The 23,561-nt window shown below is 40.8% G+C and overlaps 1 protein-coding gene across 2 annotated transcripts in view; it reads left to right on the forward strand.

Moving 5' to 3' along the window:
* The window catches only part of LOC115632044 (hemicentin-2), a 112,803-nt gene that overhangs the window by 59,287 nt on the left and 29,955 nt on the right, over window positions 1-23,561 (forward strand). For both annotated transcript variants that reach the window (XM_030529015.1, XM_030529014.1), the window contains exons 3-4: window positions 4,517-4,777; window positions 5,225-5,421. In XM_030529015.1, the coding sequence (XP_030384875.1) occupies window positions 4,517-4,777; window positions 5,225-5,421 (458 nt within the window). The remainder of the gene's footprint in view (window positions 1-4,516; window positions 4,778-5,224; window positions 5,422-23,561) is intronic.

The following is a 23,561-nucleotide window of genomic DNA, read 5'->3' on the forward strand; positions in this document are numbered from 1 at the left end:
CAAAATGCAAGCGACCGCCAATCCAAGCCGAGCCAAGCTCCGCGTTCGAGCACCGAGCGTAGAGCGGCGGCTGCCAAGCGCAGCAGTCAGCACAAATGGAATGGCCGCAAGCCTGTCGGCGGCATCGTCGGCCATTTTGTCTGCATGTATTGTAGCAAATAATAAAAGCAAATCAACAAAACGAATAGAAATAAGGAAAAAAGAACGCAAGTGAAATGAAAACAGCAACGAGCCAGGGAAATTGTAAAATAAATTTTTACTGCAATTTGCGCCGAAAGCTAACAAGCCCACAACAACAAAAACATAAACCACAACTCTAAGCAGCAGACGGCGACAAGTCACTGAGGGCAGTCTACAGATCTGTACTTGTACATACATGTGAACATATTTGTACAGTAGTGGTCTTAGGTATGTGAACCGCTGGAAGTCATTTATTTAACTGGAAACCCTAATTTGTAAAAACATAGTAATAATTAACTGCCAATATTTTTATTCAATTAAAAAAGCTTTATAAAGTGTTTATTTTTCCAACATTCTATAAATATCTACCAAAGTCTCTGGAAATATATATTTATTTCTGATACAAAAGAAACATTTTTGACCGCATTCAGCTCAGCTTTTCAGTGCAATATGTGCAAATGTTAAATATTTATTAAACCAGCTGTGAAATTTCAACTTCATACATCAAATGTTTGTCAATCTTGCTCACATAATCGTCCGAACATACTGTGAAAATTGCATTTCGATTGGTAGCTTTGGCGCCCATTCAAAACAAATATACACAAAAACAAACGTGTGCAATCCCTTTTAATAATATACCTTAATTGCCACATGCTGAGCGAAACTGGCGAAGCGAAAAGTTGACTATTTCGAATTTTCAATCGATTTATTAATATGAGCTTTAATGTTAATGCTTTAAATAGCCGCTCAGCAATCCCAGTAGCTGGCCAGTACGTTCTGCATCTCCTTTTCCACTCGTCAAGCAAGATAAGTCTGACAGTCGCACTGAAGTATTTGTATTCTGCTCTTCTTTACTCAGCCTTTGAGCTGTTATGTCCAAAAGCACAATCATTTCATTTAACAAACTCGACAGCTCTAGGGAACACCCCAGAATTTTTAAGACCTTAATGAAATTCCACTATTTCGCTCTCAAGTGTCCGAATTTCATTATTTTCTACTGTACCTACTCTATCTGTCTACTCTCTATACTCGTACATATGGCGGCTATAAGTTTGTCGACTTATATCTGTTGGCTCGTGTGGCAGCAGCAGCGACAAAAGTGAAATTACTGCAAATTTGTTGGCAATGCCATACACGATTTTTCGGCCAAAATGTCAAGCAAGCAAGAACAGTGGCAGTAACAACAACAATTATTTTGTCGCCAGCAACAACAGCTATAGCACGGCAAGGACCCGATTTGGCCCGGGGCTAATATTTCGTTTAACATTTCATTTAACGAGGCGACGTCGTCCGAGGACGGGGCGAGCGAGCAGAAGAGACAATGGCCTATTAAAAGGCCGCAATCCTTGCCAAATAATTGGCTCTGTGCTTTTGCCATTTAATGCTGTGGGTCTGTCTGTGTAAGTCTCTGCCCGTGTGTGTCTGTGTGTGTGTGAGCGGGCGCCTGTTGGTATGCAATACAAAAATGTACAACTTTTTCACTGCTCCTTTGACCGCCAGTGCAACAAATCACGACTGCTAAACTGCAACCAATACAGCAGCATCAGAAGCAACAACAATGTTACTTGAAAATTGCAACACTTGAGCAACAGCAGCAGCATCAGAGGCATCCGCCCCGCCTTTTACTCCCTTGGGTTTGTTTTGCTATGAGCGCTACCCAGGGACAGCAAAGGGCCCGGCAAAGCATCAGGGCACCAGGGCTGACGCTACTTTCTGCGCCAGTTCTCGCTCAAGGCCGCGCAAAGCCAACAACAACGGCGAGGAGTGCTTTTCATTCAGCCAAAGATTTACCACTGCGACCGCCGAACCGTTCCTTCCCTCTGCCCTGCCAGCCCGCTCGACTACCAACCAATTCGCATCGTGGTCTTGACTGCGCTTTGGCAGCATTTTTTATAATTTGCACTTTTTTGTGCGCACATCCTGCCTGAGCCGCTTCCAAATGAGCAGCAGTTGCGCGCGTGCCGAGCGCCGGACTCCAGAGACCAGGCTCAGCTGCAGGCAGGCTGGCCGCCTTGCTGGCTGGCTGGCAGTCAGACAGAGACGGGCCGGACGAACTTTGCGCTTTTTTGTGCGACACAAAGCAGCAAAATATAAAATAAAAATACGAAACTCAACTAGCCGAGGAGCAAAAATGGGTGGCAAGTGCAGTGGGGCGGCCATTGGAGAATTTAGTCAATTTGCTGCTGCTGACGCAGGCGTTGCCTTTGCTGTCTCTGCATCTGCCTCTGCTCTACCTCTGCTGTTGTCCTTCGCTAGTTGAGTTTTTTGGTTGTCTGCGCTTTTGCATTCTATTTACAGATTTTTCAGTCAAGTTCGCCAGAACACAGAGCAGCGCATTTGTTTGGCTCATGTTTTTCGTGCGCTTTAGCACGCAGTTGCTCGTCCTGCTACTGTCCTGTCCCTTAGCCATCGTGCTGGCCCGTCCTGCTGCGGTTGCCCATTCGTTCCGGCTAGCAAATTAAATTTTTCCCACTGACGTGCAACGCTTGACGCGTGTTTTTGCGGTTTGCAGCAATTAGCACGCCAAAGTCGGGCACGATGTGCTGTGGTGGGTGGAAGGCGATGGGTTCAGGGTGTGTCCGGTCGTTGCAATTGTTGCTGAAGCTGCTCAGCTGTCCAGTTAATCAGATGGCTGGATGGCGTCTTGTAATTACTATTGCCGTGACCTTTCGTGATTCAATCAAATGAGGTTGCGGACAAATTGAAGCCATAAAAAAGTCTAGACATGGGACGTGAGATGTGGTAGATGCGTTAGGGCGCTAGGGCGTTAGGGAGTTGGCGAAGTGTCGCACAACAAGACGAAATCAAACTAATGATGCTACTGAAGAGGACACCTAAACACACGCACGCCCTCTAGCATGTCAAGAGGCAAAATCAATGAGCACGAAAATTTGGCCAAGATGATGATGAGACAATTTTCAGATCAGCAGCAGACAGTCAGCCATCAATGCCATCGATGCCATCGAGGACCTGTGACAAATGAACTTGCCGCCGCATCGAGCTGTTTGCATTGCCAGACGCAGACTGCGAGATTTTCGGGCACTGGTCATTGAGCAGTCACTCAATGTCGCCGGCAAAATCAGCGAAGCATGCACGGACTGGCAGCGCATCAATTTTCTCTAGTTGTCATGGACAACGAAATAATCAGCGTTAAAAAGTTGTAAAAAATGTCAACAGTGGCCTTGAAAATACTTATGAACATGTTTACAAGACGATAAATAATCAAGCGTAATGGCAGGAGAAAGCGGGGAAAGGAAACAATTTCATATGTCAAGAAACTCGTTCATAAATGCATTTAATATCGCATTTCAAGTTATAGCTTAAGCTGTCTTTAATATCATTTCATAGACAACAAATTGTCTACCAATCCATCGTGTTACTTCTCATACTCTACGCAAATTTTTGCAGTGAATCTGCCAATAATCTGTCAACAAATCTTGAACTGTTATGGGCCAGCCAAGTACATTTTAAATTGCTGATTTATTGAATGGACATCATCTCGAAAACTACTGCGGCTCCTTTCGAATTTATGTAACAGCAAGAATTGTTTTTTTCATTTAATGGCACGTCTCAAGTAGTAAGTCATGCTATTCTTCACCCCTAATTGCTTGGCAAATTTGTGCTGCAATGTTCCTGGAATTCACAAATGTTTTGCATATACAAGTAGTGTTTACATTGTTTCGACCTTTTGGTCATCTCCAATTGAGGAGACTTCTAGGAAATATGCAAAATTTAATTGAACGCTGTGTTTGTTTATCCTTTCTGTACAGGTCCTTCTCGATTCCTGCCCCGTTATCAGTTTATATGTTCTGCTATATTTATTTGTATTTATTTATACGTATGCATGTAGATACGGCCACCTGCGGGCGGTCGAACAGGCAGACTGGAGGTAGGATGTTGGCAAAGAGCGAGAGAAAATTCAATATTAGCACAATTAGTGAGGGGGTGGGGAATGCGACGAGTGCCTGGTAATGGCCGCAGGCAGTGAGGCGTGCCTCAGCAAGTTTTTAAATAAAATAAATTGATTTTTGAAATGAAATTGCCGTAAACGAGTTGTTGGCTGCACCAGACGCTGAGCAAACACTCGAAGCGAAGCGAACGACACATGTGCAATGGAAAATTGTAAATGTGTTTGCAGAAATGTGTGAGTTAGTGAGGAGTTGGTGATAAAAGTTGATGTGTTGGCAAAAACAGCGCCCACAGCAACTTAAGAGCAGCCAGTAGTGTAATGTACATTGTACGGAAAACATAAACCAACATAGTGCCATCCTTAGCAAAAGATCAAAGGATAATGTTGCAGTTTCAACTAATCATTTTCATTATTTCTCTATTGCAGACTCAACTTCCAACCGGAGCGTGGCATTTACGATCTGCTAATCAAAAACGCCTCCTATAGTCGCGACAATGGGCGCTTTGAGTGTCGAATCAAAGCCAAAGGCACTGGCGCTGATGTGCATCAGGAGTTCTACAATCTGACCGTGCTAACACCACCACATCCACCTGTTATATCGCCCGGCAACATTGCCGTCGCCACCGAGGATAAGCCCATGGAACTAACCTGCAGCAGCATTGGTGGCTCACCGGATCCAACGATAACGTAAGTTGGCGATACATTAAGACGTTTAGTTTCAAGTTTATGATCGAAAGTGAATTTAAATAATCAGGACACTCTCGATATATCTTTGTGTTCTTTTTATGTACTAAGGAATTAATCGTTTAGATGTTTCTATCCAATTTTTCACATACATTCAGTGATTCCCGTCTTCATTCACAAGTAGATAGAAACGCAAAACTGTATGACAAATTATTGCAAAAATTTGAAGACTTCTTGGAATTCATAAGCAATATTCTTAGCTCTCTAAATCCATTTTCAAATTGTAGTTCTTTCGTAGAATTGTTACATTCTATAATTATATAATGGTGGTTATAAGTATGTTTGATTTTGCTGATTGACCTTTAGCTATTATACTTGTATGTACAAGTATTAGTTATTCTCTGATTGCAATAACATTAAACTTCAATCGTTGCATCTCTTCACTTACAGCTGGTATCGCGATGGTTCTAATTCCCCGCTGCAGTCCACAGTCCTACGTGGTGGATCTAAGGATCAGCCCACTAATGCCACGCTGGCTATTACGCCACGTCGCGAGGATGATGGAGCCAAATATAAGTGTGTGGTTCGCAATCGTGCAATGAATGAGGGCAAACGTTTGGAGGCCATAGCAACACTCAACGTTAACTGTAAGTATCAAAGATAACTATCATTTGAATTGGGGATAATTTGCCATAATCAGCCCGAGTCGACACTTGACCCTTTGGCTAAGCTGCTCCCACCCACACGGAGACAGAGACATGCTCAGCAATTACATAATGGTTGCGCGCTTAATTAGCATCCACACGCAGCCACGCCCACAACACTTGGGCACCCAACAACTGCATAATGAAGTGACCTAACGACCAACTGACGACATATTCGTTTACATGCTATTTAAATGCCCAGCATGGCAAACTATTTACTAGATACATTGCCAAGAGCTCTAAACGCGCACGGTTTTTAAAAGCCAACGCACATAAATTACGGACGCTGACGTTGGCGTTGACCTGCTGACTGAACGCAAGTAATTAGAATAGAAATTTATGTGCTGTTGCTGTTTATGCGGCAACACCAGCAACAGCAGCAACAAGTGGCAGTTTAATGCCTGATGGGGATCTGAGTGGAGAATAGAGGGGAGGAGAGCAGAGTAAAGGAGCTGATGTGGTCGCAGTATTAGCTATTAGCTCTGGAAATAACGAACACAACATTAGCAACTATACAAACAGTAGCAATAACATCGTCAATTGAGGCAAAGTGCCAAGCTATCAAATACGTAATTGATTCAAAAATAACACATACACACCCACACACATAAGCCCACTTACTCATTAACTCACTCATTCATAATCACCGGTATACACACTTGGCTCACACTCGTAGGTTTGCACGCTAATTGCGTTTGCATGCAAGCCGGTCATCGCCAGGCCAAAACTAAACCAGGGCCAAGCCGCTGCTGCTGCTGCTGCTGTTGGCCAAAGAATAACAAAAATAACTAATTTTCCAGTTCAACGCCACCAACGCACGCAACGTCTGTTGAATACGTGGCTTATACGCTCTGCTCTAACTAAATGCAACCTACGCATCTATATGCAGTCAAATTTATTTTATTCAAGATTCAGATTTAAACAGAACCGGTTGTCAAATGCAATGGGGCAATACTTTTGATCCTCCTTTTACATACATCTATCGAATTATACTTTAACCACATACATTCATTCATCTTCTTATGTTTTTAAACACGTCTAATGACACGGTGATCGAAAAATGTATTCCAATATAATAACAATATCCCATATCGATTCCAATGGCTTGTAACAAATTTTAAATATCGCATAACAGTTTATTCTAAAAATGAAATTTAAATTTTTAAAATGTAAAACAAATAATTGTAAAACAAAATGCTGTTTCATGCGGGGGGTTTGTTTATTTTCTCTAAATACTCTGTGCTTTTACAGTTTTCTTTTGCATTGTTTTTCCTCATCGAAAGCTTTTAGTGTCAATGGATAAATGGATACATGTAGTAATTGTTGAATAGAATAATATGTACTTTATCCAATTGCTTACCACAGCTGCATTGAACATTCTCAGAAATCCTCCCTATAGGTAAAATAAATTTTTGCATTCATTTGAGGTTTCCTAAACACTATCCAAGTTACAAATATGGCATAATCACCCGTTGGCAATGGTAACGGAAGAGGATACATATACAAATCCTTTATCACTTGTACACCCTAATGAAAAAATCAAAGTTAACCAAAAGTTCATTATAGGAAATCCCAGCCACAGAACACTCACGGAGTAGGGACAAGTATGATTGCCAGTGGACAAGTTTTGGGCCATGTTTCAAAGCACTTTTACAGCAGGATGATTGTGTTTGCGCATAAATGCAGAAAAGTCTACATTATAGTCCATGAGCCACGGCTTATATCCATTCTCTTTTTTCAGGAACTGCGCTCGCAAATGTAAATCATTGATTTCCTCTAAAGGCGTCAGGTTGATAGACATTTTGCTGCAGGGTTATTATTACCACCAAAATGGGCATACAAATGGCAAAAGATGTTATGACCCTCATCTTCGGAGTGTTGTTAGAAATGTATTAAACATATATTTGAAGTTTATTATTTTGATAACTCCAAGACCTATAATTGGAGTTGTAAATGTAGTTAGTTCTGCCTGATGGCCAGGTTTAATCGATACACTGTCAAACTATTTTCTCATTTGTATACCCTGTACCAAGAGGGTAAAAAGAGTATACTAGTTTAGAGCGAATGTATGAAACACACGTAAGGTAAAGAAGAATCAGGTTGACAATACTAATCGATATAGCCATGTGCGTCAGCTACGCATAGACACACAAAGACAAAATGCCAGTTATGCAATTTAGAGTCCCGAAGGAGGTAATATGATCATAACTTTTTTATATACCTACCTTTAGGGTAAAAAATGTATCATAATTTGTGCAAAGAATATACTGTATAGCGGGCAGAAGGAAACATCTCCGAGACAATGATTTATTAAAAATATTCTTTATCAGCATGACGAGAGAAGTCGATACGTCCGTCTGTCCGCCCGTTTGGGTTGAGTCTATATTTTTGTTCATTTAAAAAAATAGTTAATTTTAATATTTTAGGTACAGAGTATTGGAAAGTTGCAAAATTTCAAATTGTAATATCTTAATTATTTCATCTATAAATTGAAATAAAGCTATTAGACCGATTTCGTTGGCCCTACAAAATTTAAACTAATCGATTTTATAGTCCATCCAGAAATGATTGAAAAATCTTAACCACAACCAGTTTATTATTTCGATAACTGCCGCTTTATACGGGTTTTCTTCGCTATTTGGATGTGTTGGCATACATTTGTAAGCTGGAGCTCTCAATAAATGAATCATAGATGGCGTTAATTAGCCGACTACACATGCATAAGTTATGCATTCAAATTGGCAACGCCCTCACCATGAATGACGGCCTCGCTATTGAGCTATTGAGCTAATTGACCCACGAGGGGCGTTAAAAATAGGCCGTCAACGCCGTCGCTCGTTTAATTAAAAGCTGCCGCCGCAACCCTTTCCACCCGCTACCACCCGCCGTCGTGTTTAGCTGCGCATTTGCATATATAATCCGCAAGTTGTACTGTTGTTGTAATTGCTGTTGTTCTTGTCGGTGTTTTGTTTTGTTTTGTTGTCAGACATAATGTTTTAGAATGCATTTAATTACACGGTTTTTTATCCCCACATTGCATTGTGAGTGATTGTTTTGCGAGAATGGAGGAGAGGTAGGGCGCTGGATCACTAAACCGCATGTAAATGCTGCGATTTAAAATGCTCATTAATTGGCATTTAGATTTATGCATTTAAAATGCCACGACGCTTAAAGCGAGTGCAGAAATGCAAAAACTAAACAAGAGATACATATGAAGGCTCAACCAACTAACACACTCGACTGCATAACAAACAGGAGGAATGAATGAAAGGTACACACAAATGAAAGGAATGGAACCGCAGGCAAACCAACATGGATGGGACAAGGGTTAAAGGCAAAAACACAAGCCGGTTGAACGATATGTGAGTTCTGATTAGAGTTAGCTCTGTGTACTTGCTCTCTATCTCTAAACCATGAGTGTGTGGACTTTTCACTTGCGGTCAAACCGGTACTAAAGCTCCGAGCTCTTCTGCAAAGCTTAATGCGTTTTTAAGCAACCGACACTGGTGATGGTGACGAAGACAGCAAAGAGTAGATCACAAGCTCAGACAGGACCATCAACACCCAACTGTCCTGTTTGCACAACGGTGGGCTTGCATGCTCATGTGTGTGTGTGTCCGACAGCATTTGTGGTTAGTACGGGTCCATTGGCTCGGTCCTGGACTCGGCCTCACCCAATGTGCTGTAAAGCAATCATCAGGCCAGGCACGAGGACCACACGTTGTAATCATTGAGGCGACAAGCCTCATGTCTGTTTGCCCAGGTCAACAGCATTTTTCCCCCTTTCTCACTGTGTAAATATCTTTGGAAATTAAATCAAAAACAATTAAACTGTAAACAGGCAGAATAGAGGTTGCCGGAAACAAGACCTCAATCAAAGGTGCCAGCAATTTGATTTACGGTCACAATAAAAATTCACTTAGCCATCATCGACACGTGTAAATTAATCACACAAAGTAGACCCCGTCTAAGACTCCTAAAAATAGGCAGCAGTCTTAAAGTCAAGCAACGACAACGACAACGAGGACAATGACAACAGCTCTTGTCTAATCGACTCTAATAAGTCATTGGAAAATTGCCGGCAATAAATTCCAGACAGCGACGACGGCGACGACATCGACGACAGAGCTTAGCATTTGTCGCAGGTCGCGACACAATAATAATGACAGCGAACAAGAAGAGCAAGAGCTCGAGCAAACAGAACAGCGAAAACAAAAACAAAGAGCCACCCGCTAATAACCGCAAAATGACAAAATGCCAAAAATCAAGCGATATTTTCAATTTGCCGCTTTCGACTTGAGCCAAAGGGCTGAACGCCTTTAAAGGGGGGAGGATATGACGAAGCTATTTAGGAAAGATTCGTTCGTAATGCGTTGTTTGTGAAAGCAGAAGAAGAAGAAGAAGAGAGGCGTGGCAGTATTTGTGGGGCGTTGTTTGGCATTCGAATATTTGCCGTCTGTTGGGCCCGTTTATTAGGCATGAAAATCCAACTTTAATCTAGACACTAATTTATTGCCTTTATTCCTTTTATGATTCTTTGCCACACGGTAGCGCTAGTCGCACGCTCACCGCTCACAGATCTGAGCAGGGGCGTGCCAGAATTTTATTATTTGAATAACATTGCAACAAAGACGGTGGAGATTCCTAAATGGTCAAATAAAATAGAGAAAATACACATTGAATTTGATGAAAAATTCACATAAAGAAACTACTTATTTGATAATAAATATAACTACGTAGTTGGTGTACATATATGAAGGCTTGTATATAATTTAAAATAGCATTGCATATCTCATAAAATTCTTGGAAATTTTCCCAAAACAGTTATGGTGGCATTTCCTATTTGGGTTTTCCTAGGCATTCTTCCCTGTACGAGCACGGGAGAAAAGAAGAGATAGAGCTGGCAAAAGATTTGGTGGTGGTGGTCGCGTTTTTTGATGAGGTTAATCGGATCTGTTTGTCTGCCGCTGCGACTGTTCCTGCATCTTCATCTCCATCATCTCTTTTTCTTGTGCTTTTACCGTTGCCAACACACCTGCCTGCCAAAACGACAGACCCAAAGTAGGCAAGCAACAGACAGCTGGTAGTTAAGGGCTGTTGGGCTGTGGGGGTGTGGGGATTCGGCATAAGCCGACTGGCAAGACATGCTACTGTTATTGTTGTTTTTGTAATGGCGGTGTCTCCAACTAAGTCAAATCTTTACCAGCTCCGCTCTGGATGTTTTTTCTTGTGTGTGTATGTATGTATGTATGTACGAGTGTGTGTGTTGTAAACCGCTTTAGTCGCGGCTTAGCGAATTTTTAGCCACCCTTGCCCGAATCGTGTGTTAGCCTAGTGGGGGCAGGTCGACCCATAGGCCGGCACCGGTCTAATATTGACATTTTCGTGGGCTTTAAAAATAGATGTCGGCATAATGCGGGCCATTGGCGCCATCACCATCGATGTCGCCTCTCGTTTTCATAGTTTAATGTCACACGCTCGCTTGCTCTGAAGGCCAGGCAATTAACTTTTAGCTCCACCAACATATTTGCCAAATGCAAACCGAAGCTGGAGCCGAAGTGAGGCCAAGGAAAGCAAAGCAAAGCAATGCGGGGAGCCTAGGACAAAAATGTCGAAGCTATCGTATGCCTGCCAGTCAACGATGAGATCATGCATAAAATGCCCAAACGAAGAGCCAAACGAGGACACGTCTATGTAAATGTAAATGTTTGCTGCGGCCATGGCGACCCACAGAGGCTGTAGGGAGATGAGTTACAGTTTGGAGAGGGGGGGGGGGGGGGATCCTGTGGCATATGAAACGACCTTGCGCCATGTTTGAACCTTAACACCAGCATTGGAGGCATCAGGCAGGGTCGGGCAGCAGCGCCAGGCAGGGCAGCTGCGGCAGCCGGATGGCAAAAATCGAGCCGGCAGCCGCAATGGAGCGCAGCAAAGAGCCAGCGGCGGAATTGGTGGTCCTTCTCATCTAGGCAGCAAATAGGCACGACATGAAAATCAACGAAGCAAATGCCAATACACATGCAATACACAATGGTGTTGGGCAGGGGTACAGGCATAAGCCTGAACCCAAGTTGGAGTTGGGCGGGTCGATGGGCAGAGAGCGCAGGGGTCAGGGGTAGTGTGAGCCAGACATTAAGGATTCAAGGCTTAACATACCGTAAACACAAAAGCCTCTAAAGGCATCAACTGCGGCATATAAAGTGGCATTACCTAAAGTAAAAAAAAGTAGCAGCAGCGACAAGTCGGTGTGTCTTTCTATCCCTATGCCTCATCTGCGTGTGTTTGTGTGTGTGTCTGCGAGTGTGCCTGTTTGCGTTGGCAAATGGCAGGAAGTGCCACATAGGAAAGCCAAAGCGCACAAGGCGCAAAAACAAAACACACGAGAGTGCGCATAGAAAAAAAATAGAAAATTGTCGAGTGTCGATGCGGGCGACACTGGCTCTTGGCCATATTTGAGGGGAGATATGGATAATAAGGAGAGCGAGGTGAAGTCGGCGGCTGCCACGCATTAAATTGAAGATGATGATGATAATGCGCTAGATAAGAGGAAACAGGAGCGTGCCTGATGGTTGTATACATACACTGAGAGAAACAAATGCCAGGTAGAACGCAATCTAAGGAAGATTATTGAAACAGGTCAGAGCAATTTCATTTGAGAAATGGAATTTAAAAAATCCACGGGAGGAAATACGTTACATTATTCTAAATACCTTTAAATAATAATCTATACATTAATTCGCGACAGTCTTACCTTAGAAACAAGTTTAAATAAAATACCCAATTCTAAAAGATTTAATTGAATAATTTATTAGTTTCATAACGAAAGGAGAAACCATAGAATAGCATCGTCCCTAACCCCTTTTCACTCTCAGTGTAGTATGTCTGAATGGCTGGGCCATAGGTAACAGCCAACTTAACGCCAATAATACGCAACCCGGCAACAAGCCATGGAAAAATAAAAAGGCAACCGCAAGTGTAACATATGAGGATGGCAACTCTAACTCCTCACCACCCGCCCTTCAACTACCCATGACCAGACACGACAGATAACATCTGCCATTTGTGGCAGTAACAAGAGCAGCTAAAGCAACAACAATAATAACAACAACAACAACAGCAGCAGCAACAGCAAAGACGAAGACAAAGGATGACAAAATGAAACAATGACAACAAAAACAAAGCGCACAGGATGTGGTAAAAAAAGAAGAAGAATCAGTAGCAAAAGACGCAAAAGCACCAACAGAAGAGGAACTCCAAATGCTGTGTGGGTACTATTTACTTGGCATTAAGCAAACTTCAAATAAAAAGGATAACGAGCACATTGCGAGACACGCAACTGAACTGAACTGAACTCGAAATGGAAGTTGCTCAACGAACGGGCGGCAGGGGGTGGACAGGCCATCATGAGACAAAAGTAAATGGACAGGCGGCTGGGATAGGACCGGAAGGTGGGGATGGAGGCAGACAAAATGGCATCCAGGTCTTCATCTTGGCAATGGCACCGAAATGGCAACGAACGGCATGACAATTGCGCACAATTTTCATTTATTGTTTGGCTACACATTTGCCACATTATGTCATGACCCGCGCGACCCAAAGCCCTCTCACCTCTCAATCCTTGCAGGAACCCAAACAAAAGGCTTCAAACATGTGTAGGCATTTCGGTAGACTGTTCCCTACACATAATCGTGCGTTGGCCACACATAGAGAGCAGGATAGTCGGAGTTTGGGAGAGAGTGTGCATCCTCTTTTTTTGTGTGTATGGTTGTCCTCTCTGTGGCTTTTTATGAAACATTTTTGTTTGCCAGCCAAAGACATCAATAGATGAAGCGGGAGAGGCCATTAGCGCCCTCCATGTGGGCGTGGATGAGGATGTAGGATGTAGTAGGTGCTTCAGCACACGTTATGCTCTAAACATTAAACTTGCTCTTTGGTTTTTTCTGGCTTTGGCTGAGGCCTAAGAATAAAAAGGAGAAGTACTTTCCACAGCCTGCTACTTAATTTCCATTGCCTGCTTTTGCGGGAGTTGCGTGTGGCGCGAAAGAAAAAATCGAATTTCTCTTTGTTGCCATTGAGCCTGAGCGTTGCTTTCATTTCTTTTTTATTTCTACCAAACATTCGTCATTAGTCATTCATCAAACGCGCCGCCTGATGGCTGGTAAATACTCCGTATCATGGCTGTAGAAATGGAAGGCAGCACACGTCGCTCCTCCGATTGGCACGTGTTCGCATTAGCTGGCGTTAAGCGTTTTTGCTTTTGTGATAAGCAAATTAATTGAAATACAATAATTATGCACATTAGCGGTAACGTCTATTGTACATACACATGTGTATTTTTGTATATTTGGATGTGCGTCTGTAATTTGAGATAAGCTGGGTAGTTAATTTGATTGTCCTGATTGCGAGAAATCGAAATGAAAGGTCAAGCGGACGCTTGAATGGCAAAGAAGTGACAGCTAACAAAAGAAATGTATAAGAAAAACATAAATGAAGGTGAGAATTGTAATTGGAACAAAGGTCTAAAGAACAGGGCGTTCCTAAGCGTAAAATTACAGAACGTTAAATAAATATTTCGTGTATATATAAAATACATTTTGTCAATATCGATTAAATGTTACATCAAGGTTCAACCATAAATAACTCTTTGCAAAATCAACCATACACTACATAATTAAAAACGGTTAAATTATAGCTGTAGCTGCCTTATTAAAATTTGTGATAGTAAAAAAATGGCAAATATTGTTTAAAAAATCAAGAGTCCTTAAACCGTTTTCGTACCAACGTTAAATGTTTAAGGATATTTTGTTAATCGTTCTAATAAATACAAATATTGTAGCCTTTCCTCAATCAGCATATCTTCTCAAACAACAATTTCAATTTGGGATTTGTTATACGTATAGAGTGGCAGAACATAGTATTCGTAGAAAGTTGTCTCCTTTAGATTTTTCTAGACCGGTAATACAATTCTGCGGAAGTCTTACAGCTTGTGCTCATTTAGTTAACTTTACTTAGTTAATATGTGATGAGTTATCAAATGTAAGGCTAATGTTCTAACCTATCCCCTCCAACCCAAAATCCTATTGATTAATAGAACATCAAAATACAACAAATTTTAATTTAAACTGTTCATTTATATAGGTTTCTTCAAAATTAGTTAGTTAATGTGTCAAAAAGCAAAAAGAAATGCCTCACCTATTTAACATATACCTAATTTAAATCAGTTGAAAGCTTTGCAATACTATTGAAATCGTATAAGCGATACTCAAATAAGTAATGCTTCGAAATACGGAACATAAATTACATCATCTGAAAAGTCGTTCTTCAGCATTGAAAATAATTCACAAAAAAGAGTTGTTTCTACCAGCAACAGCCAAACAGCGTTGATTTCGTGCATCTATTTGATTCAAGATGTATTTTGAAATGTCAAATTTTCAACCAGGAATGAACTCATTTCACTGAAATATTAACGTTTAGACGCATAGCTTTATATGGAACGTTGTTTTATTACAAGTGCCGCATGATGTACACTTCTATTGAGAGCTACAACCCACAACTAAAATGCAATTGTTTGCCAAAGCGTTAAACATTTCATTGTTGTTCGCTTTGTTAGTGCTACTCGTATTGTTGTTTCTGTTTATGTTGATGCTGACGATGATGTCAACACCGCAAACAGCACGCGTTGCCAAATGCTGACAGCACTACCGACCCAAACCCCTCGACAACAACAATAACAACAGCAGCAGCAGCAATAATAATAATAATAGCAACAAGAACCGCAGTCTGTTGAAGCACGCGCCAAACCTGTCTCAACTGAACTGCCTTGCTCCACTTCGTCCCCCGCCCCCTCTCCATGCATCTGGTGCCTCTTGCTAATTAAAGTAAATTTTGTGAATCAATGAAACCAAACAATCGCTCTCATCGTACTGCATCTCTCTCTCTCTCTCTTTCTGTCTCTGTCTCTGTCTTGCTCCTTGTGTTGCCCACATCTCCATACCAATAAACATGTCAATAATATTCAAAATTGAAATGTCAAAATGCTAATTTTGCACATTTGTTTGAGTTTGGCATTTACCACTGACTGCGCATCGTCGAGTTTGGCTTTTTGGCCTCGTCGCAATGAAAACATTGCCACGCCTTGCCGCCCCCACAATGCACACACACACACACACACTCACACATGCATGTAGTTATCCACGATGCGATGCAATTTGGTGCAAATTTGCACAAGCCGCACGAAAATTTTATTTACAAAATTTTGTCCAAAGTCAGTGAGCGAAAAATTTGCGTGCACGGGGGAGTGGCGCGGGCAGTGGTCAGGGTGGTTGGGGGCTATATGGCTATATGGGGGGTAGGGTCGTTGCCACTCTGTGTATGTAAATATTTTGCCATGCTATAAGTTGGCAACAAATGCGTCCAGCGCAGCTATTTGCCCAAAGCATTGAAAACGAAATTCAGCATACGCTGCTCTGTCTACAATTTTCCATTTGCAATGAGAGTAATGAATTGAGCTCAGCTCAAACACACACACACACACACAGACGCGCACACTCAGAGGAATGAGTGTTTGTGTTTGTATATTTGAGTGTTGACTGATCAGTTTTCAAATTAGAAAACTTCAAAATGGCAAATTGGCGCAACGTTTTGTAACTGCCTCGCGGCCTTTGAGCATCAGCCGTACTGTAATTTTGACTACTCTGTGGAAATCAATTGTGGTCGAAAATTGTGACCGAATTTATGCCAATTTATGGTTGAATTAACTGCAATTTGAGTTCCACATCTATCAGATATGGCAGTTCAATTGGCAGATTGGAGCATCTCGACAACTCTAATGCCAACTTTTTAAAGCGCACAGTTTTCGACTTTACCCTAACTGGGTAGTGAAAATATAAATTTACCTAATAATCGGCATCGTCGTTTAAGATATTAGTACAGTATTATGGAAAACGTAGAATATGACTAACTAGCCAACTCTGATGGCGTCTCGTCGGTCTTTCCTTTTGCTCGATCGCTGTGTAAGCCAACATTTCATCAAATTTCTTTTAAAAATAAAATCAATATTATTATTTTTGATTCATTTCAATTCATTTATTCACGAAAATTGGCTCATAAATTGGTTAATAATAAAGATAACAGGTTATAACACCTTATCTATTTAATATAAACCATATTTAGATATAAACCATGTCTTTACAGTTTATGAGTGAACGGAGTGTTTCTAATATGTAACAAAATTTGAATTTATTATTTTTAATTAGCAGAACATTTATCAACATTTTGACCATGTTATCACCACCTTTCTAAAGAATCCTCTCACATTTGATTTACATTTAAGATCTAGAAATATCGACTGCATTCAAAACCAATTTCATAAAATTTGTTCAATCTCCAAATTTGCTTGGGATTTTTTCTAACCTGATCCATTTATTTAGTTTTACGAATAAATATTGTTGCCGAATAATTATTGACAGAGAGAAAGTTGAAATTCAATATCAATGCTAATTTACATAGATCTGATTTCATCTGATAATTACACTCAAATTGGACAGTGTTCAAATTACGAATGACAGTGTAGTTCGTTTTATTTTCAAATGCAGAATTCTTGAAACTTTTTTGAACTATTTTTGGTATTTACACAACTATGGCTGCTCTTTGTGCAATGCATTTGTCAGTTATGACACTCATCAACTATTGCTTTGTGTCTCCTTTTCTGTCGCCCATATTATTGCTTTGCTGACGTAGCTTTTGTGTGGACATTTGGTCAGTTTATTGCAATTCCTGGGCTTGAAGCATGCAATCATAAAACTCAAGTGCACAATTGAAAATTCTCATTCTTGTTCATTCTCAACTTTATAAGAACTGTTAATATATGAAATGTAATCAATAAAAAGCAAAAAAAAAAAAAACAATAAATTGTTTTTGGCTGCCTGCCTGCTTTGTTTGTTTGTTTTCTTTGTGTTGCAGGTGTTGCTATTTCTATGGTTGTTGCTGCTGTAGTTCACAAGTTTGTTGTAATTGTTTACCATAGTTTGGCCTTTCTGCAGTTCAAGTTTGTTCTATCAATTGCATGCGCTATTTTTTTTTTCGTTCATTCACTATATTTGTAAATAAAATGAAAATTTTCTAAACCCAAAAACAAGAAAAAAGAGCACAAATGAAAATGTTGATTAAATATTTATAATTCTGTGGGCATTGTTTGAATTACACACTGTAATTGAATTTTTTGTGGCCACACATTTTGTGGAGATATTGCGAAATGTCTAGCTAATTAAAATTTGTCTGTACATATGCAACTTGACTATATGATTGTGGTTGTTGTTGTTCTGGCTATTTTGAAAAGGGAAAATAGAAAAAATACTATTTACAACATCTGCCATAAACACACAAACGCCACAGCAGCAACAATGGCCGCGCCCGCGGCTATTCGGCAACGAACAAAATATTTACTGCATATCAACGTCTACATATAAATTTATTATGTCTGTAAAGAGTTGGTGGAGGGGACGGATGCAAAAGTTTTACGAGAACGCACATGTTGCTGCGCGCTGGAAATGGGAAAACATGAGGAAAAAAGCGTAGAAAGAAAAACAATTGGTAGTGTCAGCCACAGAAAGAGAGAGTTCGGAAGCAGAGAGAAGAGAAGTACTGCAAGCCAATAAAAAGGAAATGTGGCAGAACGGACAAGTGAGCAGAGGCAGTGGCAGTGGCAGGCAAACTATTGAGCAGAAGCCTCATATGTTCTGATAGAGGAAGGCGAGGCACCGGAAGCGCTGCAAAAAAGCGAAACATGAAAATAAAACTCACTCGGCAAGCGCCTGTAGAACAAATGAACAAACTTACAAAGCTAAAATGCCAACCAAACGGCAACAAGATGAACATAACAACTACAACAACAGCAACAGCAACAAATAAAGGCAAGACAAAAAACGAAACAATCTTCAACATTGCTGGTTGCATATGGTTGGTATGTAGATATATTTCCGGCGAGGAGGGAGGGAGACCGGGAGGCTTTAAGTGTGGCACGTGCTTTGGCTCTGCCAGTTAATTTAAAAATTGTATTTACATTTCGCCTGCTGCCTTCTCCTGCTTCTTCGTCTTCTTCTACATCTTTGGGGCTTCTGGTCTGGCATTGTTTACATTTAGTGCAGTTTCTACTTGACTTGCAACAACAGCAACAGAGAGTTGAAAAAACAAAAACAGACGCATACTCGTATACTGAATGTTGAGAAAGGACGCTGCTGACGTCGCTTGGGGCGGTTGCAGTGGCTCTTGCTTTTACTTGAAAGCCCGCCGGCTCATTTCGCACTGCAATAACAAAAACAAGACCAGACCACAACCGCTAGAAGCTCTCTGTGTATTTTTGATGGAACTACCGGCTTGGGGCCACGTGGCCAACACATATTCGTATAATGATCATAACATGACGATGATGTCGATGATGATAATCAAGTTGATGTTCCCTGATTCTGCAGGAATGAGTTGCAGTTGGCGCTGCGATGCATTCAAAATAGCCCTCAGTTATGCAGAACATACACACAATTACGAAGGTAACATAGTTACCACAGCTAGGACGCCTGTAGCGGACACCTGGAGAGAACAACACCAACAGCTATTGGTGTATTTAAACTAGTATTGCATGAACCAGTTCCATGAACTTTGAATAGCTTTCAGCATAAGGTTCCATTGGCCTTCGTCTGCCTTACCTATATATTAGGTCTAAAAGAATTGTTAGAAAATACAAAAAATACTCATATGGAAGTAAAAATGAAGACAGACCTGGAAGAAAAACCTGGGATCATCACAATAATTCACATTATTATTTATTATTCGAAAATGGCCACAAACTTGGAAGTTGTTTAAATATTTAGTTAACGTAGTCCTCGGTCTTAGTCAGTCATTGTAGAATCTCCTTTTCTTTCGAATTTGTAATCTATCAAAGCCTTTTCCATTTTTGTATATTGTAATTTATTTGAAAGCTAAATTTAGAAAAATGAACGGATTTATAAGAATTTTTCCTTTTTTGTTTTTACTGTTTCCAAAGGGTAAAAAAGTTTACTAGTTTCCCCTAAGCTGATATTTGCAATTCTCCTCTAATCACCACTTGCTGTTTTAATTTAAATATCACTTTTTTAATACCTTTTTATATTTTCTGTTTCTTATATATAGCCCAAATAAATATTTTTTATTGTAGCGTTTTCTCCGTTATCATTGTTATTATTGAATACAATTTACCCGCCAGTTCTTTAACAACATCATTTCGATCTAACCCCCAAATATTAAATTTGCAGTTGAAGTGTCTGTAGAGCTCCGAAATTCACAATAAAAAAGGATTCCTCGCCTTTGGTCCTTATTATAGAAAACGTGTCGCATGCTCGCTAAGTCTTCTAAAATCAAAATATATTCACAATGATTTCGGAGACCTTTACTATGTAAAATACCAAGTAGTTGACTCTTAGTTGGCACTGAACTTACACTTCACCCTCCCACAGCCAACCTCTGACACACCTTTTGTTACTTATCCGGTAACGGTAACGGGACCAGAAGTTTTCGTGAGCTTTACATTTAGTCCGTCCTTGTTGTTTATGCCACACTCTGCACACAGGCTTTAACTTTGCTGCAACTAGAATCTTTTCAAATTAACTAAATATTTACAAAAGCTGTGTAATCTGCATAAAATGCAGTCAGCAGTCAAGACGATGTGCAATTGCAAATTAATTTAACATCAAATTAAATGGAAACGCAAAGGCAAACTAAATGCACTGCCGGGGACCAAGGACACGGACAGATTGAATGAGTGGCAGGCAGAGAGACAGGATGGCTGGCTGGCAGGCTGGCAGCTGCATTTCATTAGATGTTGAAAAGTTTTGCTGTTGCTTGTTCTATTGCCTCTTCTTCTTCTTTTTGGGGTTTGCAGGAGAAGAATGCTCGCTCTTCCTTTTTGTCCGTCCAATGCCTTGGCGAATTTAATTATTTAGGTCAAAAGACGTTGACGACTACTGCGAAGACGCGTCACTTGCCAGGACAATGCCACTTACCAGGCTCGCAGCCGCACTTCTCACGCCTCCTTCCTCTCCCCCCCTCGTCATATTATCGCATTCAGTCCATAGACATTGCTCTGTACATTTGCGATTGCTTGACTGCCTTTTCATTGGAAGTGGAAATAAAAAATATAAAGAACTTTGGCAATACTGCGCACCACGCATTAGGCTAGAATACAGTGAAATGTGCGCGAATTGAGTTTATTATATTGTTTCTCGCCCTCTTGAGGGGGGGCCCCGGGTCCAGGCTCGTTCCTTACACGTGCCTGCTGCATTTGTATCTTTTGTGTGTTTGTTTGTGTGTGTGTTTGCGTTTCGAGAACTTTTTGTTTTATTTTCGCAAGTAATTCCTTTTCGGCTAATGCTATGCTATACAGTTACAGCTACGCTTGCTCCCTTTCCCACACTCCCCGCTATCTCCTAAAGCGGGGGTGTTCAATTTTCATGTCTCCAAACTTTCGGAAGCCGCGCGACCGCCCCGCAAAGTTAAACAAAGCGCCAAAATTTGCGCTTGTATCGCCAGCTCCCCATCTCGCTCACACACTGCACTCCACATCTCGTCATCTCGTTTTGCTGTCAAATTACAGCATTCAAAAATTTGTGTTCTGTCGTTCCGGGTTTGTTGCCCTAAGTCTATCTGCAGGTCTACACTTCAAAAAATACACACATAACACAAAAATGTTAACAAAATAAAAAAGAGTATTCTACTTTTAACACAAAAATAATTAACAAATCTAAATTATATCTATTTTAAAATGTTTAACAATTTAGTTCAAAGCTGTTGCAATTTACTTTAAAAATGAAACATGCCATGCTAAATCTATGTAATAGGATTCTTTTTTTATACCTTGTACTCGCAGATTAATTGGACTTCATTCAGTGTGCGCAAATTATGTAATTGGCAGAAGGAAGCATCTCCGATCCCATAAAGTATAAACATGAGCTAAACTGTTTTGAAAATGGCTGATCCTAGATTCACTTAACCTGCTATCCAGACACTCCACAATTCCGAAACTAGAATGGTCATTATTGCTAATTTTTGATCATTTGGACAAACAGCTTCCAGAATATCGTCCAACTAAGTCTTGAACGTTAAGTTTCAAAAAGTTTTCTGGTAGTGGCAGACAATGGAATGAAAAATATTCAAGTGTTATCTTTTTTAAAGTATGCCTGTTTTCATATAGACATCTAGAGCAAAATGCTTTTTCTTGAAGTGCATTTAGTGTACTATAAACTCTTATGTCTGGATGTGTACGAGTGTGTGTGTCCGCTCGTGCGTCCGACGCGAGGCCTTACAAACAAATCGCTGGCCCATTTTGGCGCGCAAGTAAATAAATAAAAGCAAAACTTTTGCCTGCTGCTACTTTTTCTGTTGCCTGCCAAACGACAACAGCAGCCAACAAGAACAACAAGAGCAACAAAAACGACAATGGCGGGTACAACAAAGCGCATGGCAGCACTAATGACGTCGTTTGTGGCCTCTGCTACAAGCACATGTGTCTGTGTGTGTGTGTGTGTTTGTGTGTGTGTGTGTGTTGGCTGCCCAACAACAACAACAAAAGTTTGTCAATAATTTTGTTGAGCAGCGGCAAATGTTTTTGTTGTTATTGTTGTTGTTGTCTGTTGCCTATTTAAAACAGCCGCTGCCACAGGCTTCCTATACCCGACCGACCCCCTATCCCCTTTCTCACTCATACACACATTTGCCCACGTTTGGCCATTTTTTGTTTACCATTAAAATTCCAGCCAGACAATTTCAAAAATTTTGTAAATAGCGCGAGCAACTTTTTCTGGAGTATTTAATTTTGTTGCCTTTAAATTAATTTGGGCGAGGGGCGGCCTTTGATGGGATGCGGCTGCCCTCTATTCCCCAATTTTGTTTTGTTTATGCTTTTAATGCACACACACACACACACATACACACATACATCGGCGCATAAACAAATGATCAAATTAGTTGTCGAAACTTTTCATTGATTTGCCACAAATTGTGCTCTAAAATGAAAAAATCCTCAAAGATATGTTGCTGACGCTAATGCTGATGTTGTTCTTGTTGTTGTTGTTGCTGCTGCATCTGCCAGATACAAATCATGTGCGTTTGCATGTACGTGTATTTGTGCATTTAAAGCTTTCCAAATTGTTTACACATGCATTTAACAGCCGTTTCACAAATTATTTAGTTCATATCGATATAATGTTTGTAAAACAAAATAAACTGCATGAACTAAACAAACGAATAATGGAAAAAAATAGATGCTTTGATAACTTTAGCCCAAATATTTGCCATATCCGGTCATTTGATTTTATTTTATGGCCATTGTCGTCTGTATCTGTGTCCATGCACAGATTTTTACTCTTGATCTCATATTAGCGTGTGTGTGTGCCTGTACAGATAATAAAATTTTAGTACATTTGTGCGTTTTATCAGTTGTGTTTTTAAAAGCTTTTGCACATTTCATTTACATTTGGCTGAGGTCAGTCGATTTTCTACAGTGGGGGCATGCTGTGTGTGAGGGGGTGGAGGGGGGGGGGCTGATTGTGGCATGCTTTGTGCAATCTAATTGAAAATTTGGCCCAACTACTGCCCTGCTATTCTTAGCCCAGCAGACTCAATTAAATTATTGTCTTGTTTTGACTTAATGAATGCACAGCCTTGAAGCCGCGAGAGTCCCATCGACGGGCTCTTTGTTTTGTCCCTCCATAATGTGACTTCCTGTAATTTATGAGCAAAAGTCTTGCTCGTTTCCCTTCCCGTTGTTATGTTTTTTTTTTTGTGTGCGTGTGTGTGTCGAGAAGTTGCCGAGTTTGGTTTAGTTTATGCGCTCAATTTGGTAACTAGTTAGCCCGAAACGCTTTTACCATTGCCTGCTCACTGTCAGGCGCAACTCGAGGTCGAGCTGGATCTCGAAGTGGAAGTCGAACTAGCAAACAAGCAGCCCTTAACCACTTGCGACATGGCCATGATGACGACGAGAACGACGACGACGACGACGACAACGAAGAAAAACTAACAAGAAACTAATAAAATGCCGGGGCAAAAACCACAAG

The sequence above is a fragment of the Scaptodrosophila lebanonensis genome, unplaced genomic scaffold, assembly GCF_003285725.1.
Source record: "Scaptodrosophila lebanonensis strain 11010-0011.00,11010-0021.00 unplaced genomic scaffold, SlebRS2 tig00001412-arrow-pilon, whole genome shotgun sequence".
Classification (NCBI taxonomy): domain Eukaryota; kingdom Metazoa; phylum Arthropoda; class Insecta; order Diptera; family Drosophilidae; genus Scaptodrosophila; species Scaptodrosophila lebanonensis.